At 40.7% G+C, this 15,133-nt stretch overlaps 3 protein-coding genes across 3 annotated transcripts; 1 reads left to right on the top strand and 2 right to left on the bottom strand.

Annotated features, from left to right (window-relative positions):
• Positions 1–503: 503 nt before the first annotated feature.
• si:dkey-9i23.8 (galanin receptor type 1) lies at positions 504–5,357 on the top strand. The gene is given in 9 exon segments (XM_034539332.1): positions 504–521; positions 2,837–2,976; positions 3,162–3,225; positions 3,421–3,546; positions 3,825–3,931; positions 3,934–3,965; positions 4,048–4,212; positions 4,906–4,990; positions 5,134–5,357. Coding segments are annotated over 8 exon segments (900 nt in total). The 5' UTR covers positions 504–521; positions 2,837–2,865; the 3' UTR covers positions 5,344–5,357.
• On the bottom strand, positions 3,064–7,349 carry tmem187 (transmembrane protein 187). The gene is given in 4 exon segments (XM_034539344.1): positions 3,064–4,221; positions 4,877–6,482; positions 6,484–6,633; positions 6,636–7,349. Coding segments are annotated over 3 exon segments (777 nt in total). The 5' UTR covers positions 6,990–7,349; the 3' UTR covers positions 3,064–4,221; positions 4,877–6,209.
• Positions 7,350–9,073: 1,724 nt separating this feature from the next.
• Positions 9,074–14,783, bottom strand: saraf (store-operated calcium entry-associated regulatory factor). Its single transcript, XM_034539321.1, is given in 10 exon segments — positions 9,074–9,839; positions 10,038–10,120; positions 10,218–10,245; positions 10,248–10,353; positions 10,355–10,371; positions 10,596–10,889; positions 10,985–11,183; positions 11,955–12,014; positions 12,016–12,134; positions 14,559–14,783. Coding segments are annotated over 10 exon segments (1,002 nt in total). The 5' UTR covers positions 14,629–14,783; the 3' UTR covers positions 9,074–9,813.
• Between the last annotated feature and the right edge of the window lie 350 nt (positions 14,784–15,133).

The raw sequence follows: 15,133 nt of genomic DNA, 5'->3' as shown, positions 1-15,133 counted from the left end.
ATATATCCCGATAATGGGAAGTGTGCTGTTCAGATTACTGTTTATATTCTTAATCTAGTAAATACTTCCTATTTTAGGCTGCGGACCATCAGGACCAAGACCTCACGCCAAAAAAAACAGTTTCTTGCCATCTGCAGCTGGGTTCATCAACAAAGCCTGTCAGACACCACATCCCTATGACCCGGGGCGTAGCCCCCTAAAATAGTTTCTCCTAGCGACCCAAAATGTTCTCCGTTTTTTTGTTATGTCATTAAATTAAACTATTGTTTCTGACATGGACACATTAATTATAACTGTTACATGCTACACATGTGCGTGCGTTCTGGTTTTGTATGTTTTCTCCCCCTTCAAATTACAATCCAATAGCCCATCATCATACTTAACGATATAATCCCCGGGCACTAGGACCTTGGGGAGGCTGCTGCGCTGACGCCCTCACTCTGCCAAGTAACGTCTCTCAACTACAGAGACAGGAGTTTAGCTCAAAGTAAATGATGCACTGAGTGAACCTGTAAGTCCAGGTAGTTACAGAATGTGTCTGTCTGTAGTTAACGAGTGTTACCTGCTTACATTCAGGTTACCTGTAAGTCCAGGTAGTTACAGAATGTGTCTGTCGGTAGTTAACGAGTGTTACCTGGTTACATTCAGGTTTACCTGTAAGTCCAGGTAGTTACAGAATGTGTCTGTCTGTAGTTAACGAGTGTTACCTGCTAACATTCAGGTTTACCTGTAAGTCCAGGTAGTTACAGAATGTGTCTGTCTGTAGTTGTTAACGAGTGTTACCTGGTTACATTCAGGTTTACCTGTAAGTCCAGGTAGTTACAGAATGTGTCTGTCTGTAGTTAACGAGTGTTACCTGGTTACATTCAGGTTTACCTGTAAGTCCAGGTAGTTACAGAATGTGTCTGTCGGTAGTTGTTAACGAGTGTTACCTGCTTACATTCAGCTTTACTTGAGGCAAATAAAAGGTAAGATAGAAACTGTCCATTGAGCGAGTGTGAACAAGCGAATTCGAAATACAAGAAATAACTATCGACATCTCTCTATTCTTTGCATTAATATAGATTATTATAATATTTTTTCCCATTGAATGGTATATTTGACACTGAACTAGTTCATCTTTATCTCAATGATAGTGTCCAAATGAGCAATGAACCCAAGAAAAATTTGCTGCGCACACACATTCACATAAGTGACGTTCCCTTGGGGCTAAGCCCCCCCTTTCTTTGAATCCTACAAACGCCCCTGCCCAGGACAATGTTTTACAGTTGCACACCTTTGCACAACTTTTCTCTATTAATAAACACATGGTACTTTAGTAACATACTTGTTTTAACATACTCTTATTTCTATGTTTGTTTACCATATTTTATATAACTTTTCACATCATGTTTGTTATACTATTGCACTGTGTTTACTGTCACTGAGCCAAATTTATTGTAACATACTTGGCAATAAACTGTTTCTGATTCTGATTTCCTATTTCCGCCACTATTTCTCACAACTCCTGCTCTATTTTGTTATAAGTACAGTGGCAAAGCACTCACTGCCCATAACCACTCTTTATTTAAAACTCAGATTCAGCTGCTGATCTCCACACAATACTTCCGTAATCTAGTCTTGATCTGAATAGAGCTACATGCATATCTAACCCAGCTACCCCACTCTTGCAAGACCTCTCATAACATTTATCAATTATTATTATTATTATCTGGCTGCATCCTTTCTCTTTCTTTTTGTCTAGTCGCCTTAATGAATCATCTTCCTCTCACCACCTCTCCATCCTCTCGTCACTACAGTTTCATTCTTCCTCACTAACCTTCATGCAGTGCTGTCACCATCTGTCCCCCGGCTCTAAAGAACAGTATAAGAATAGGCCTATACAGGCCGTGTGTCGATATCCGACACAATGCTCAAACCAAAAAACTATTAAGTCAAGATGACTGCAAATCCAAAGTCAACAATTAAAAAAAACAGCATACATGCAACATTTCAAACCTTCCACAAAAATGTCCACTTCTTTTCCCCATAGCTGAATTTTCTACTCCCAACTATCTTATCTTTCTGCTTGTCTGTCTCTCCCTCCCTCTTCACTCTTCAGTGTTTGTGAGTTAACTGTCTAGGGGTTTATTCATTCATATTTAGACACGGCTATCAGTGTAAACCTGCAAGCAATGATATCAGTGGAAAGTATTAATAGTTGTAATTATGGCATAACTTAAAATACAACTGCACAGGTGCTTAGAGAGAGAAACATATCTTTGGTTTTAAACAAGACGGTGCAACTTTATTGTTCAGTTTATTTTGTATAGCCCAATATCACAAATTACAAATTTGCCTCAGAGGGCTTTACAATCTGTACACATACGGTAAACTGGATTACAGGCACACACACAAAGTGCGTCAGAGCAATTCTAGTCGAGTTAAATGAAGCATGTGAATTTTAATTGAAAATGGTTTTGATGACACTTGCATTAGAGCTCTACGCTATAAACACATATTGTTGAAGGCTGTGGACTGACGGCTCACCGTAAAAGTAAGTGTGTCCTTTTTTAAAAATATTGTTAGATTGAGGTTTAACACTGTGTCTGTAAAAGCTTACATACATATTTGAACTAGGGTGGTAAATGTAGAAGTCAAGTCAACTTTATTTACATATCCCAAATCCACCTCAGGGGGCCTTACAATCTGTAAAACATGGCTAATTACAGTTAGAACAAGTATTGCAATTGGTATTGAACTGCCGTCAGCAGTAGCAGCTCGGACTTCCCCCACCTACATGCTGGTGGCTACTTTATAATAAACTCTGATATGCTCTGTATTCCTGATCTCCCAGTGAGTGAGTGGTTTAATGGGACTGTGTTCATGGAACGTCCATGGCCAGAGGCAGAGAAGTGGCTGCTGGTGGTTGTGTTGGGACTGGAGATGGTCATGGGAGTTGTGGGAAACTGTCTTGTTCTGCTGGTCAAGGTCAAGGTAAGGGGTTATGGTTGTTCCTTGTATTGGTGTGAAATTTTATTCATGTTAGTTGTGTCTGTAAGTACAAAAGACCAGAATGGACCATAGTGGAAATGAATTTAATGTTTTGGTTTTGTGTGATCATTCATGTTTGTGTCATATTATCATATGTTCACTTCTCCTCTTCTGTCTTTCATTTTCAGTGCAGGGGTCAGTTCTGCTGTCGTTATTGGCTTCCTTTCTTCAGCCTCACCATGTCAGATTTAGGTACAAATTACACTGACACTAATGCCAGTGCATCACATGATTACATTCGGTAATTTACTTTCTTGGTGTGTAAAACTATCTTACAAACCCACCCTATTTGATTATACTATAGTATAACACATCTGTCACATTGTTTGACATGTAATCTCAGTGCAGGAAGTCATCATTTCTCCTAATGAACCTTGTGTTGTGAAGGCTGCTCCCTCCTCATCATCTGCGGCTCTCTCTTGGCCATGCTGACAGGAGGTCAGAGGTCACCATGGTGTGAGGTCGTCAGCCTGCTCAAGTTTGCCTTCATCACCTCTTCCATCGGGAGCATAGGTACTAGTTCACTTTGCACCCAGACGATTTGAGATTTGAATGGAACAATACAAAATAAAAGATGGCAAGCTGCCCTTCACAGAAGCTAGAAAACACAGTATTGTTGAATAAAGTTAAAACTGAAAGCAGCATCAATCTTTTTTACAATTTATGAACACTAGCATCTGATGCATCTAACCACTTCACATAACTTGACTACTGTCCTTGCATTAGTACTACAGTAGTAAACGATTAATTGTCCCATAATTCCTTTTAAACCGGTCTGTTTTGCTTTACAGCTATCCTCTGCGTGCAACAGCTGTTTGGCATGGCCTCCACAAGAAGTCCTCTCTTTGTTGTCATGGTAACAGCCTGCTTGGCTTCTTGGGTGACAGGGGTGGTGTTTTGGGAGTGTCCCCTGTTGTCTACGACTGGATCAGGTATGACGCTTGCTTAATGCTTTCAATGCTCCATGGTCAACATGTGGTTTCTACTCAACATCATGTCCTCTCATTTTTACAGGTACGACCCTGCAGAGATGCTGTGTGCTGTCTTTTGGGAGAACAGCTATTCAGATATGTTGGTTTACATTCTCTGCGCTTTCTCCATCGGTATCTTCCTCCCCTTCATCCTCATTGTCTTCTGCTCTCTACTGAGTGCCACTGGCTGCTGCTGGAGCTGCAACAGGTGAAATATCTGAGAAAAGATCATTTCAAGTGACATAACAAGCTTTCATAAATTGAAAAATACAGTCATTGATGTTGTTTATGTCAGGTCAGGTCCAATCAAAAGATACACTTCCATGTACACGGCTAAAGTCAAAGACTCCTTAGTCATAATTAGTTTTATTTTATTGTGAGAATTGAATGCTTTTTGTTGTCTTATATGATTTGGAAATTGAACATGTTGGGAATATCTGTTCAGATAAAACAAGCAATTTGAAGTTGTCACCTGGGATTATTTTTGGACAATTTGAAGACAAAGCTATTGATTTAGTAATCAAAAAAAGAATCTAATCAATAATATAAATAATAACCTGAAAAGCCTTGGTTTGAGACTCAACTCTGATCCTTGGGGTTAGGGGATGCGGGTTTACCAAAAGGCCTGGGTTAGGGTTCCTACTACTTTTAATACAGAAATTCCGATAAAATGCAATGTAATAGCTTTTGCATGAAGATTAAATTAGCACGCTGAAAAAGGTCAAAAGATATATTTTATGTCAATCTAACAAAAATGGAATGAGATGTTTATTAGTGATGTGTTTTGTACACTGTGTAGTGCATTGAGATGGGACTCCTATCAAGTGTTACACCACCAATGGCATGCTGGGTATCCATTCCGTGTTACTCACTCTTCTCTCCATCTTGCCCTCTATCTCAGTGATGATGAAGCAGATCTGTCTACAGTCAGTCCTCTGCTGGTTGCCTCCTACATGCTCTGCTACACCCCCTTTGTTGCGTCTGAGGTGAGCCTTGCACTCTCTCACTAGTTGCACACATGCAACAGCACAGGAGCTTTTGTATCTGCATGTTCACAGATGTAAAAGTCACAGAGTGAACACATACTTGTCCACTCAAGAGACTGTCTTTGTTTCTTTCTCTTCATCAGCTGATCCTGCTGGGTAGGATGGACCTGTCCCCGGCACCTGATTGGTTAAGGACACTGTCATCAGTGATGTCATACCTGGACTGTAGTCTGAACCCTCTTATTTACTGCTCCAATCAGAACTTCCGGGAGGCGGGCCTAGCCATGCTATGGACCAGAAGCAAACAATTGGCAGAGCCAGTCCTCACTTCTATCACTAGACATGACGTGTAAACATGTGAGGGGTTCCACAATTATTCACCAAAAATATCAAGAACCCAACAATGAGACATCTCATACACAGCTGCATTTATCTGAGGTCAGTATGTCTTACTGGCATGTTTTTATTTTTCTAACTTAGTTATCCGTATAATATATAATATCAAGTAATTTCTTTTTGGCGTGTTGAAAGTAAAGAAATACATATTCTAATTGCCGCATTTTTGTTGTTGTGATATTAAATATTAATGTGGATTCAAATCATAAACCATAGCGGATATTTATATATATTGAAATAGTTCAAGTTCCCAGTGTACACCCTGAATTTGTGTTAAATATTTTGATTTTTCAAATAGTTTATTCATTCAAGTCAAGTGTTTTATTCTTTTTCCCAATGTCGAAGTCCTCACCACATTGCCCGGAAAAATATCAGTTCATTTATCACAAGTAGCTCAATTCAGCAGAACACCATTTAAATAATGGTTTATGGTTAAATGTGTATATGGCTCTGGGCACCAGAGTATTTACAAGTGTTTGAGTGCACTTAAGACAAGCTCATTTATGTGGAAGAGTCAACAAATAAGTATTTTGGATCTTAATCCTTTCAGTGTGCGGGGGGCCAAGAATTGCATATTGATTACAATCTAACATTAGGTATGCACATCACCACTTTGATTAAATTGTTCAGGCTACGAGACATGTGGTCTTTGGGGCTGTGAACCCCCCCTCCTCCCTCTCTTCCTCTTTTCTTGTTCCTATGTGAATATTTGGACAACTATACTATGTGTATCAAGCATTAGCAAATCCAAGCCAATGGGTAATATTATGTTGGTGATAGAATCAGGCCTGAGAATCCAATCACACTGTATGAAACCGGCTTCTCACTCCTGCCGTGCGGCGGTCTTCCTCTGCGGCAGTGTGGTCAGGAAACAGAAGCTGAAATGGAACTGCAGCACGTCGCACACTTTGGACCAGAAGTGTCCGGTGAGCCGCTGGAACAGCCGGTACCGAGCGAGCCAGTGATCCAGCAGCTTCAGCACCACGAATCCCGCGCATGACAACACCGCTAGCAGTAGATATCTCCGCGTGCGACCATCACCATGCGCCATCTGCACGCGAACTCCCTTGTACACCGCGAGGGCGACGTGACACCCCCAGCGCCAACTCGAAGCCCCGCTCGTGCGCCAGCGCCAGGCCGTAGCTGAGGATAGAGGCCACTTCGTGCGCGGCCGCATGCAGCCCGCTCCACTTCGCTGGCCCCCGTTCTATGAAGCCGATCCACACCGGAACCCACGTGAAGATCGTGTAAGGTGAGGCCACTGGTCGAGTACGGCGGGCGCACGCCGCAGCAGCGCCAGGCGTGCCCACTGCACGGGTCCGTACAGGACGGCCATGAGGGCGAACACCTCCCTCATGTAGCGGCTGGTCCGCGTTTCTTGGACGCCGCTGGGCCGCAGCAGCCAGTACAGTCCCATGGAGATGTAGGCCAGGTTAACCAGGCAGTTACACGGCATCGCCAGGAAGCCAGGCAGGCCAGCAACCAGTGGCTCTGCATAATGGCCACAAGACAAGTCCACCTGAACTCCGTCGAACAGGCTGGTGTTCGCCCAGGCGACACAGAGCACAAAGGGCACCGACACGTGAAGCAGAGCCGCCTTCATGACTTCGGAGGAAACACAACCTGGAATGGCTGAAGCTCGAAACCATGCAACGTTTTCTGAAAGTCTGGGTTAAAAAGTAGGACCTGTTTTCATTCCGGGTTTCAAAATCACATGGTTGAAGGTGGAGGGTTTTGATTGGCTACATTGCTGTCCAACTTGAACAAAAACTATTTATTTAAGAGTGGAGGGAGGGTCCTACATGAAATACCACAAATCATTCACGTAAAAACATGATTCAATGTTAGCCATCTTGATTCCCTTAATTACATGTTATACTTGTATGCTGCGGTTCCAGGGTAAAGTCCGCTTCGTCACAGTTTAACATCAGGAAGTTGCAGGTCATCCTGGTGTTGTCTTTAAGACATGCTTGAAATTGAGTGAACTGGTTGGTTTCATCTGGCTTGACCGATAGATATCATTATTTAATGTCATTTTCAGACCTACATGTCCTGTTAGGGAAGCTGTTGTCTGACGTCATAAAACAATGGAAGTGCATTGTAAATCAACATAAGATATATTTGCCTGCATTCCATTGAAATAAAACGCATCATCAAGTTTGCAGACAACACAACGGTGGTGGGCCTCATCAACAACAACGATGAGTCGGCCTACAGGGAGGAGGTCCGGCAACTGGCAGTGGTGCGCCAACAACAACCTGGCCCTCAACACCGGAAAGACCAAGGAGATCATTGTGGACTTCAGAAAGACAAAACGCTGCACACACGCCCCCGTCCACATCAACGGAACAGAGGTTGAGCGTGTCTCCAGTTTCAGGTTTCTGGGTGTCCACAATCTCAGAGGACCTCTCTTGGACCCTCAACACCTCAACCTTAGTCAAGAAGGCACACCAGCGTCTCTTTTTCCTGAGGAGACTGAAGAAGATCCACATGTCTCCTCAGATCCTGGTGAACTTCTACCGCTGCACCATCGAGAGCATCCTTACTAACTGCATCACAATTTGGTATGGGAACTGCTCTGCTTCAGACCGCAAACTCCTACAGAGGGTGGTTTAAAACTGCCCACCGCATCACGGTACTTCACTCCCTGACATCGAGTCCATCCACCTCAAGCGCTGCCTGCGGAGGGCACGTAGCATCGTCAGGGACCCACACACACAGCCACAGACTGTTTGCCCTCCTTCCTCTGGGAGGTGCTACAGGAACCTCCGTTCCAGGACCAGCAGGCTCAGGAACAGTTTCTTCCCCTCAGCGGTCAACACACTCAACTCTGCACCACATTGACATCCACCATTCCCCTCCATCATCCCCAACCTCTCCCCACATCACACTTGCACCTTAATGTTCACATATAGACACTTGCACCTTCACTTTACTGTATATACATATTTACATATCTACTACACACTATCTGCATTGCAAATGTAAATATACTGCTTTCTTTGCAACTGCTGGTCGGATGCTCACCGACATTTCGTTGCCTCAGTACCTGTACAATGACAAAGTTGAATCTGAATCTGAATTATATATAAACAACAGAAAAGAGCCGCTCTTAACTCTACGTTTACTCACCTATAACCTACAGCAGTGTCTCACAAACTTTTTTTCTGGGGACCCACTTTTGCAACCCAATTCACAATTAGGAGTGACTGTGGCTCGTTGGTAGAGCAGTCTCATCCTTCAATTAGAGCATCGGCAGTTCGATCCCCGGCTCCTCTAGTCCATGTGTCCTGGGACAGGGATGTCGTATGTGTACAGATTGTAAAGCCCTCTGAGGCAAATTTGTAATTCTGGGCTATACAAAATAAACTGACTTGGGCAAGACACTTAACCCCAAATTGCTTCTGCAGGTGAATGAATGGTTATGAATGTTCATTCTTAACATGTTAGAGCCCTGATGGGCAGCTGGCACCTCGCATGGTAGCTCCTCCCATCAGTGTGTGAATGGGTGAATGATGACATGTAGCTTTGAGTGGTCGGAACACTAGAAAAGTGATATACAAGTACAGTCTATTTATAAAGGCCTCATCTATAAATAAGAAGAGCCCATTTGAGTAAATGAACAATCCTGACCATTTTTACTGCAATTTCCGCATCATTTTGTAGAGATATACAGTACGTTTGATAAATGTTTTCAACTTTGTTTAATGCATGCATTATTGACAATTTATGCACATGTAAAATACTTTATAATTCAGAATTGATGCATTTTTACTTTTGAGAATGAGCGTTTGTTTTGTTTTTCTTTTAATTAGCTAGTTACTAAAATGTCATACATCCAAACAATATGCTGTCTTAATAAAACACTTCCAATGTTCAAAATGATATTTGTTTTACTTTGTTCATTAAATGAAGGCAAAGGAGGTAAGAGCACAAAAAAAACCTTTACGGGTTCAGCAGTTCAAATAATTGATGTCACAATGATTGCCTCATGTGTGTGCATATTCTTTTTTCTATATCTGCCTTTTCATTCATGTGAAATGCAAAAGGTGCTACAGTTTTCATAATGATCATATGTCGGTCAACAGGAGAAAACATAGACATCTATTTTACCCAAACAGACTGCATGAATAAATTGATTAAATGAGCAAGATCATCTTCTTAAAACACATAATTATACCATGCTCTTCCAAACACTGATGCCTTCAGCCTAAAGCTCAAACCACACTTTCACCTGTTGGTAGCTGACATCTAAGTGACCTCTCCAGAGGAAAGTAGAACTGAGAAGCAATGTGACGAGTTCATCTTTCATGAAGAAAGCGTCTTCTCATGATGCTTTTGTCACATTTGACCTTCCATCCAGCCAACACTGAGCCCGTCTTTTAATATTTTTTGTTTCATCCATTAACTGTCCACGTCCACAACTTTTATCTTCTCTTGGTTCCTCCGAAACCTGGCAAACAAAGATGTTATTCAGCCAGCTGCACCATCCGCATGTCTCTTGATGCTACTGAGACATTCATTGTAAACTCATTGCATTCCCCAAATAAAAAGGACCATCTGTGAAAACATCTGAAATAGCAATATCAATGCCTTTGATCAATATCTTTGTCAGAGGTGGTAAAAGGTTGATGTGTGCTAACAGTCCTACCTGAAGCAGTGCGTGTCCCAGAGGGAGATGGAGGATGTCTGCTGCTGCTGGAAGCGGAGTGGTCATGGTTGTAGGGCTGGCTTCTGTAAAACAAACAACAAGAAAGCTCTGAATAGAGTACTATTTTTTCTCCATTTATCTCTCTCTCCCTGAACCCCGCCCCCCCATCTCTTTACAGACCTCTGACGACCAAAGAGATATCCCAGCACCCTCCTGTTCCCATGCCGGTCCAGTAGCCACCACCTGTGCCAGGAGGAGCTTGGCCTCCTGGGTACTGTTGTCTGTGAGTGTAGTCACTGTGGAAACCGTAACCCGGGGTTGGCACCAGGATTGCCTTAACACAACACAACACAAGAACAGATTTCAGAAGGTAGTTATAATCTGTACCCAAACTACAGCGCTTATTCAGCTATTTCCACATTAAAATAAACCAGAACAATTCTGCACATATTCCTTAATGTGTTAATTTTAAGGAGCGTTTTCCAAGGAGCATCTGCAGTGCAAAGAAAAACATCTATTGCTACTCTATCCTCACTTTTCTCTATCTGCATTAGCTACCTGTGAAATCAGGTTTGAATCCCGGGGGCGGTGGACCTGCGGTGGAGCCATGGTGATTATCTCTGGGATAACCTGCCTGTCCACTGGTCTGCCCCCACTGGGCTGTGTTCCCACTGAGGAACAGCTTGTAGACGGCGTACGCTAAGAGCAGAAGCACGGCAACCACCAGCAGACCTCCTGAGTCCCCGCTGCCTGAGGGTTGGGAGCTCTGATGGTTCTGCTGGCTGGGCTGATGCCGTTGATGCTGGTTTCCAGAGAAAGCACTGAAGAAACTAGAGGCAAAGCCACTGAGACCTCAGACAGAAAAAAACAGAAAGCGCATGTTTCTTAATATTTAGTCCTTGTGTGAAGATTAAATCTCATTCATTTCACATCATCCGTCCTCCTACCTCCAAATCCCTTGGATCCACCTTGGGAACCCCAGCTGCCTTGTGACGTCCCCCGGCCCTCTTCAGTCAGCTCAAGTGTGTATTCCAGCCCACAGGAGCCCTTCAGTATGAGGGCATCAGCAGGGTGGCTGTAGCCCTCACAGTTCACCTCAATGCGACCAAATCGGTAGGCCTTGTCCATATCAGTCTTACACTCCCACTGTGAGGGGGGTCACCACATCATTCAATACCTTATTCTCATATTCAAACACACCAAGGATGAGGGTTCTTTACACAGTTACACACAAACGCTTACTTTATAAACAGCAGATATGAGTTCTATGACAAGTATACCTCAGTTTACACCTAAACGAGAATGAAAGTCTGAATGAAAGTCTGAATGATATTGATATATTAAGGCCCATATAACAGCTTGGCAGATTATCAGTCAGGGGTGGCCAACATTTTGGGATTGTGGGACGTATACAGAACATTATAAGGAGTCACAGGCCGAAAGTAGTGAATATGTAGTTGTCAACCAGTTACACTGCAAGAAGATCAGTGTTCTCAACCAGAAAACCCCATGTGCTATAGAAAACTTATTTTCTATCAAAATAACTACACAAACTTTTCTAGTTTGCCTCGTATATTTTCTACCAAAGTGCAGATATTCAAACTATGGTTGATCTGCAGGCTGTAGTTTGGCCACACCGAATTTGAATAATTCTTTAAGCAAAAACGTTTTATATTCTTGATCTTCTGTGACTGTAAAATGAGGATTTGGGGGTTTTAGAATGTCTGTCGGATAAATTTAGCTATATGAAAACATCAACTTGGACTTCGAGAAGTGTGATGGTAATTTTTCACTTTGGTTTCATTCTGTACCACAATATTAATTGAGAAAGATGTCTTTAGATTTATCAATTGCTTTAGCCCAACTGCTGAGCAAATGTTATACTCCATACATGCCCACCAGACCCTACTTCCTCACCTGTATGTCCACTCCGTCCCAGCCTTTGTTCCGACATTGGACCACTTCTGGGACAAAGGCCCTGACATCCTGCGGAGCCTCCAACACACTGGAGCTGAGGCACTGGGGTGGAGCGCCTCGAGGTGGAGTATCGATCCTTGTACAGAGTCAATGCCTGGATGTCACGCAGCAGCACGCTGCCTGCAGTGGGGAGAGGAGAAAATACGTCATACATACATATATATACACATACATACATATATATATATACACATACATACACATATATATATATACATACACATATATATATATATATATATATATATATATATATATATATATATATATATATATATACACATACTGTTAGGTTGTAGTGGATTTTATATATATTTGCACATGTAGATAAGAGAAGTTTATGTTTTAAAGTAATACATAAAGAAAGATATGATAATTAATTTGGGATATTATGAGGAATATTCTGGAGGAATGTATTATGAAACATAAGAGAGGATCACTGTTTTATTATTCTGTTTTAATGACAAATGTAATGATTAACTGTATGATGCATGAGAATGAATGAATGTTTTATTGTTTAGACAATAGTTAAAATGGATGCCGATTGAAACCTAATGTGTTGCTTTTATTCGGAAGGCAGGATAATAGGGTTTTATTGTGATGGGGAACTTCCTGTCCTTGACTGGAAGTGTGAGCTTTGACCTCGCCTGTTTACTAATTGGCTTAGCGAACAGAATGGCGGCATCCTTTGAACTGACCAATAGAACTAACCTTTAGGTGTGAATTCATTTGCATGACCATACTAACGACAGAGCATTTGTTCTGGGGAGACATGGTTCTACTGGTCTGGAGACATGGTTCTACTGGTCTGGAGACATGGTTCTACTGGTCTGGAGACTCGAGACAGCCCCGGTCTGTGGCTCCCTGGGAGCTGCAGTCCGTCTGTGGAGAGTTCCTCCTTTCTGGCCCCACGATCGTGAACGCTACATGAGTATTATCTTTGCCATTAAATATTGTTAAACTTTAACTCGAATCCTGAATTTCCTGCGGCCACGGGACCCGGAGCTTTGAACACGAATCTTACAATACATACATACATACATATATATATATATATATATATATATATATATATATATATATATATATATATATATATATATATATACACACACACACATACATATACAGGACTGTCTCAGAAAATTAGAATATTGTGATAAAGTTCTTTATTTTCTGTAATGCAATTAAAAAAACAAAAATGTACAAATCAACTGAAATATTGCAAGCCTTTTATTCTTTTAATATTGCTGATTATGGCTTACAGCTTAAGAAAACTCAAATATCCTATTTCAGTTGATTTGTAATGAATCCAGAATGCATGACATTTTTGTTTTTTTAATTGCATTACAGAAAATAAAGAACTTTATCACAATATTCTAATTTTCTGAGACAGTCCTGTATATATATATATACACACACACACACACACACACACATATATATATATATACACACATATATATATATGTGTGTATATATATATATATATATATATATATATATATATATATATATATATATACACACACACACACACACATACATATATATATATATATATATATATATATTATATATATATACATACATACATACATACATATATATATATATATATATATATACATACATACACACACACATACGTATATATATATATACATACATACATACATACATACATACATACATACATATACTATACCTTGAATAGGGAAGGTAGTGCCGTAGCACTTTAGTAGCACTTAAATGTCTCTTACTGATAGCACTTTGTAGTTTAACGTTATTGAAGAAATTGTACTTGCTTGATTCTTGTTGTTCTGAGTTTGGACTCATGGTTTAATGCACTTATTGTAAGTCGCTTTGGATAAAAGCGTCAGCTAAATGACATGAAATGTAATATACATACATACATATACATATATATATATATATATATATATATATATATATATATATATATATATATATATATATATATATATACATACACACATACATATATTTTTTTTAAATACCAGAATGTAATGCTGTACTGGTAGCACTAAAGGCATCTCTACATCTTTTTTAACATAGGACATTTGCAAGTGGGAGACAATAAATTGCAGAATCTCTAAACTTAGAATGTTGTCATCTTACTTTTCAGATAACAGTTAACTGTTACATAATGAAATATATTGGCCCGCTGTAATAATAATCACTCACTAAGTCAAAGGAAAGAGGCTATTAAATTAACGTTATATGATAATGCAACAGAAGTCTATACTGTAATGTGGCATGTGGAGGTTCCTCGTTTAAATTCCCGTTAACATTTCGAATAGGAGAATATCTAGTATATCAGATCGTCTTTAAACTATTTCATGAACATATTACATTTGATTTGGTTGAAAACTGTTCGCGGAAGTTGTGTGCTCTGATCGACGCTGCGTGATCAGTGTTACATTGTTACATCCACAGGTCGGGTGAATATACAAAACTATCAACTATTATTGAATTACAATATTAGTGAAACGGGTCGACAGACGCAATAAGGTTCCCTACCGTCATCCCAACTCTTGATGTGTCCCACCAACAGAAACTGCAACACAACTATGACCTCACGCCGTTTCATTGTTGCCTTCTTGACCCGAGCCCGAACTAATTAAAGTTAAGACTGAAGTGGTAACGTTAAATGAAGCTGAAAGTACACCTAACGTTACTTCTGGTTTAAAACACAACAACCCATGGAAATAGATCATTTAACTTCCGGGTTGCGTCATCGGGTTTTGCCCTTGCAACCAATGAGGGACGTGCACGACTGATCCGGATTGAGAGCGGAGCGAGAAGAGATCGGTTCTTAATTCACAAGTTAAGTATGATGTAAATGTGTGAAATCTGTAACAAGCATGGGTTTGCAATTGAATTCTTTATCTTTAAAACTGGTGTAATAAAAAGTGTCTTTTGATAAAGAATTGAGCTCTAACTGTTGTTTAGAATGACGGATAGATACATTGAGAGACTACACACTTATTGAGGGAATGGAGGAGTGGCTGACAGGTAGCACAGCACAATAAATATGTTAAACAAAGGTTGAATATAAAAGCTCTCCTTACCTAACTGTTGAATCATAGGAAAGA

Source organism: Cyclopterus lumpus, chromosome 1 (assembly GCF_009769545.1).
Source record: "Cyclopterus lumpus isolate fCycLum1 chromosome 1, fCycLum1.pri, whole genome shotgun sequence".
Lineage (NCBI taxonomy): Eukaryota > Metazoa > Chordata > Actinopteri > Perciformes > Cyclopteridae > Cyclopterus > Cyclopterus lumpus.
The sequence above is the reverse complement of the archived record's forward strand: the minus strand, read 5'-3'. Positions and strand labels throughout refer to the sequence as shown.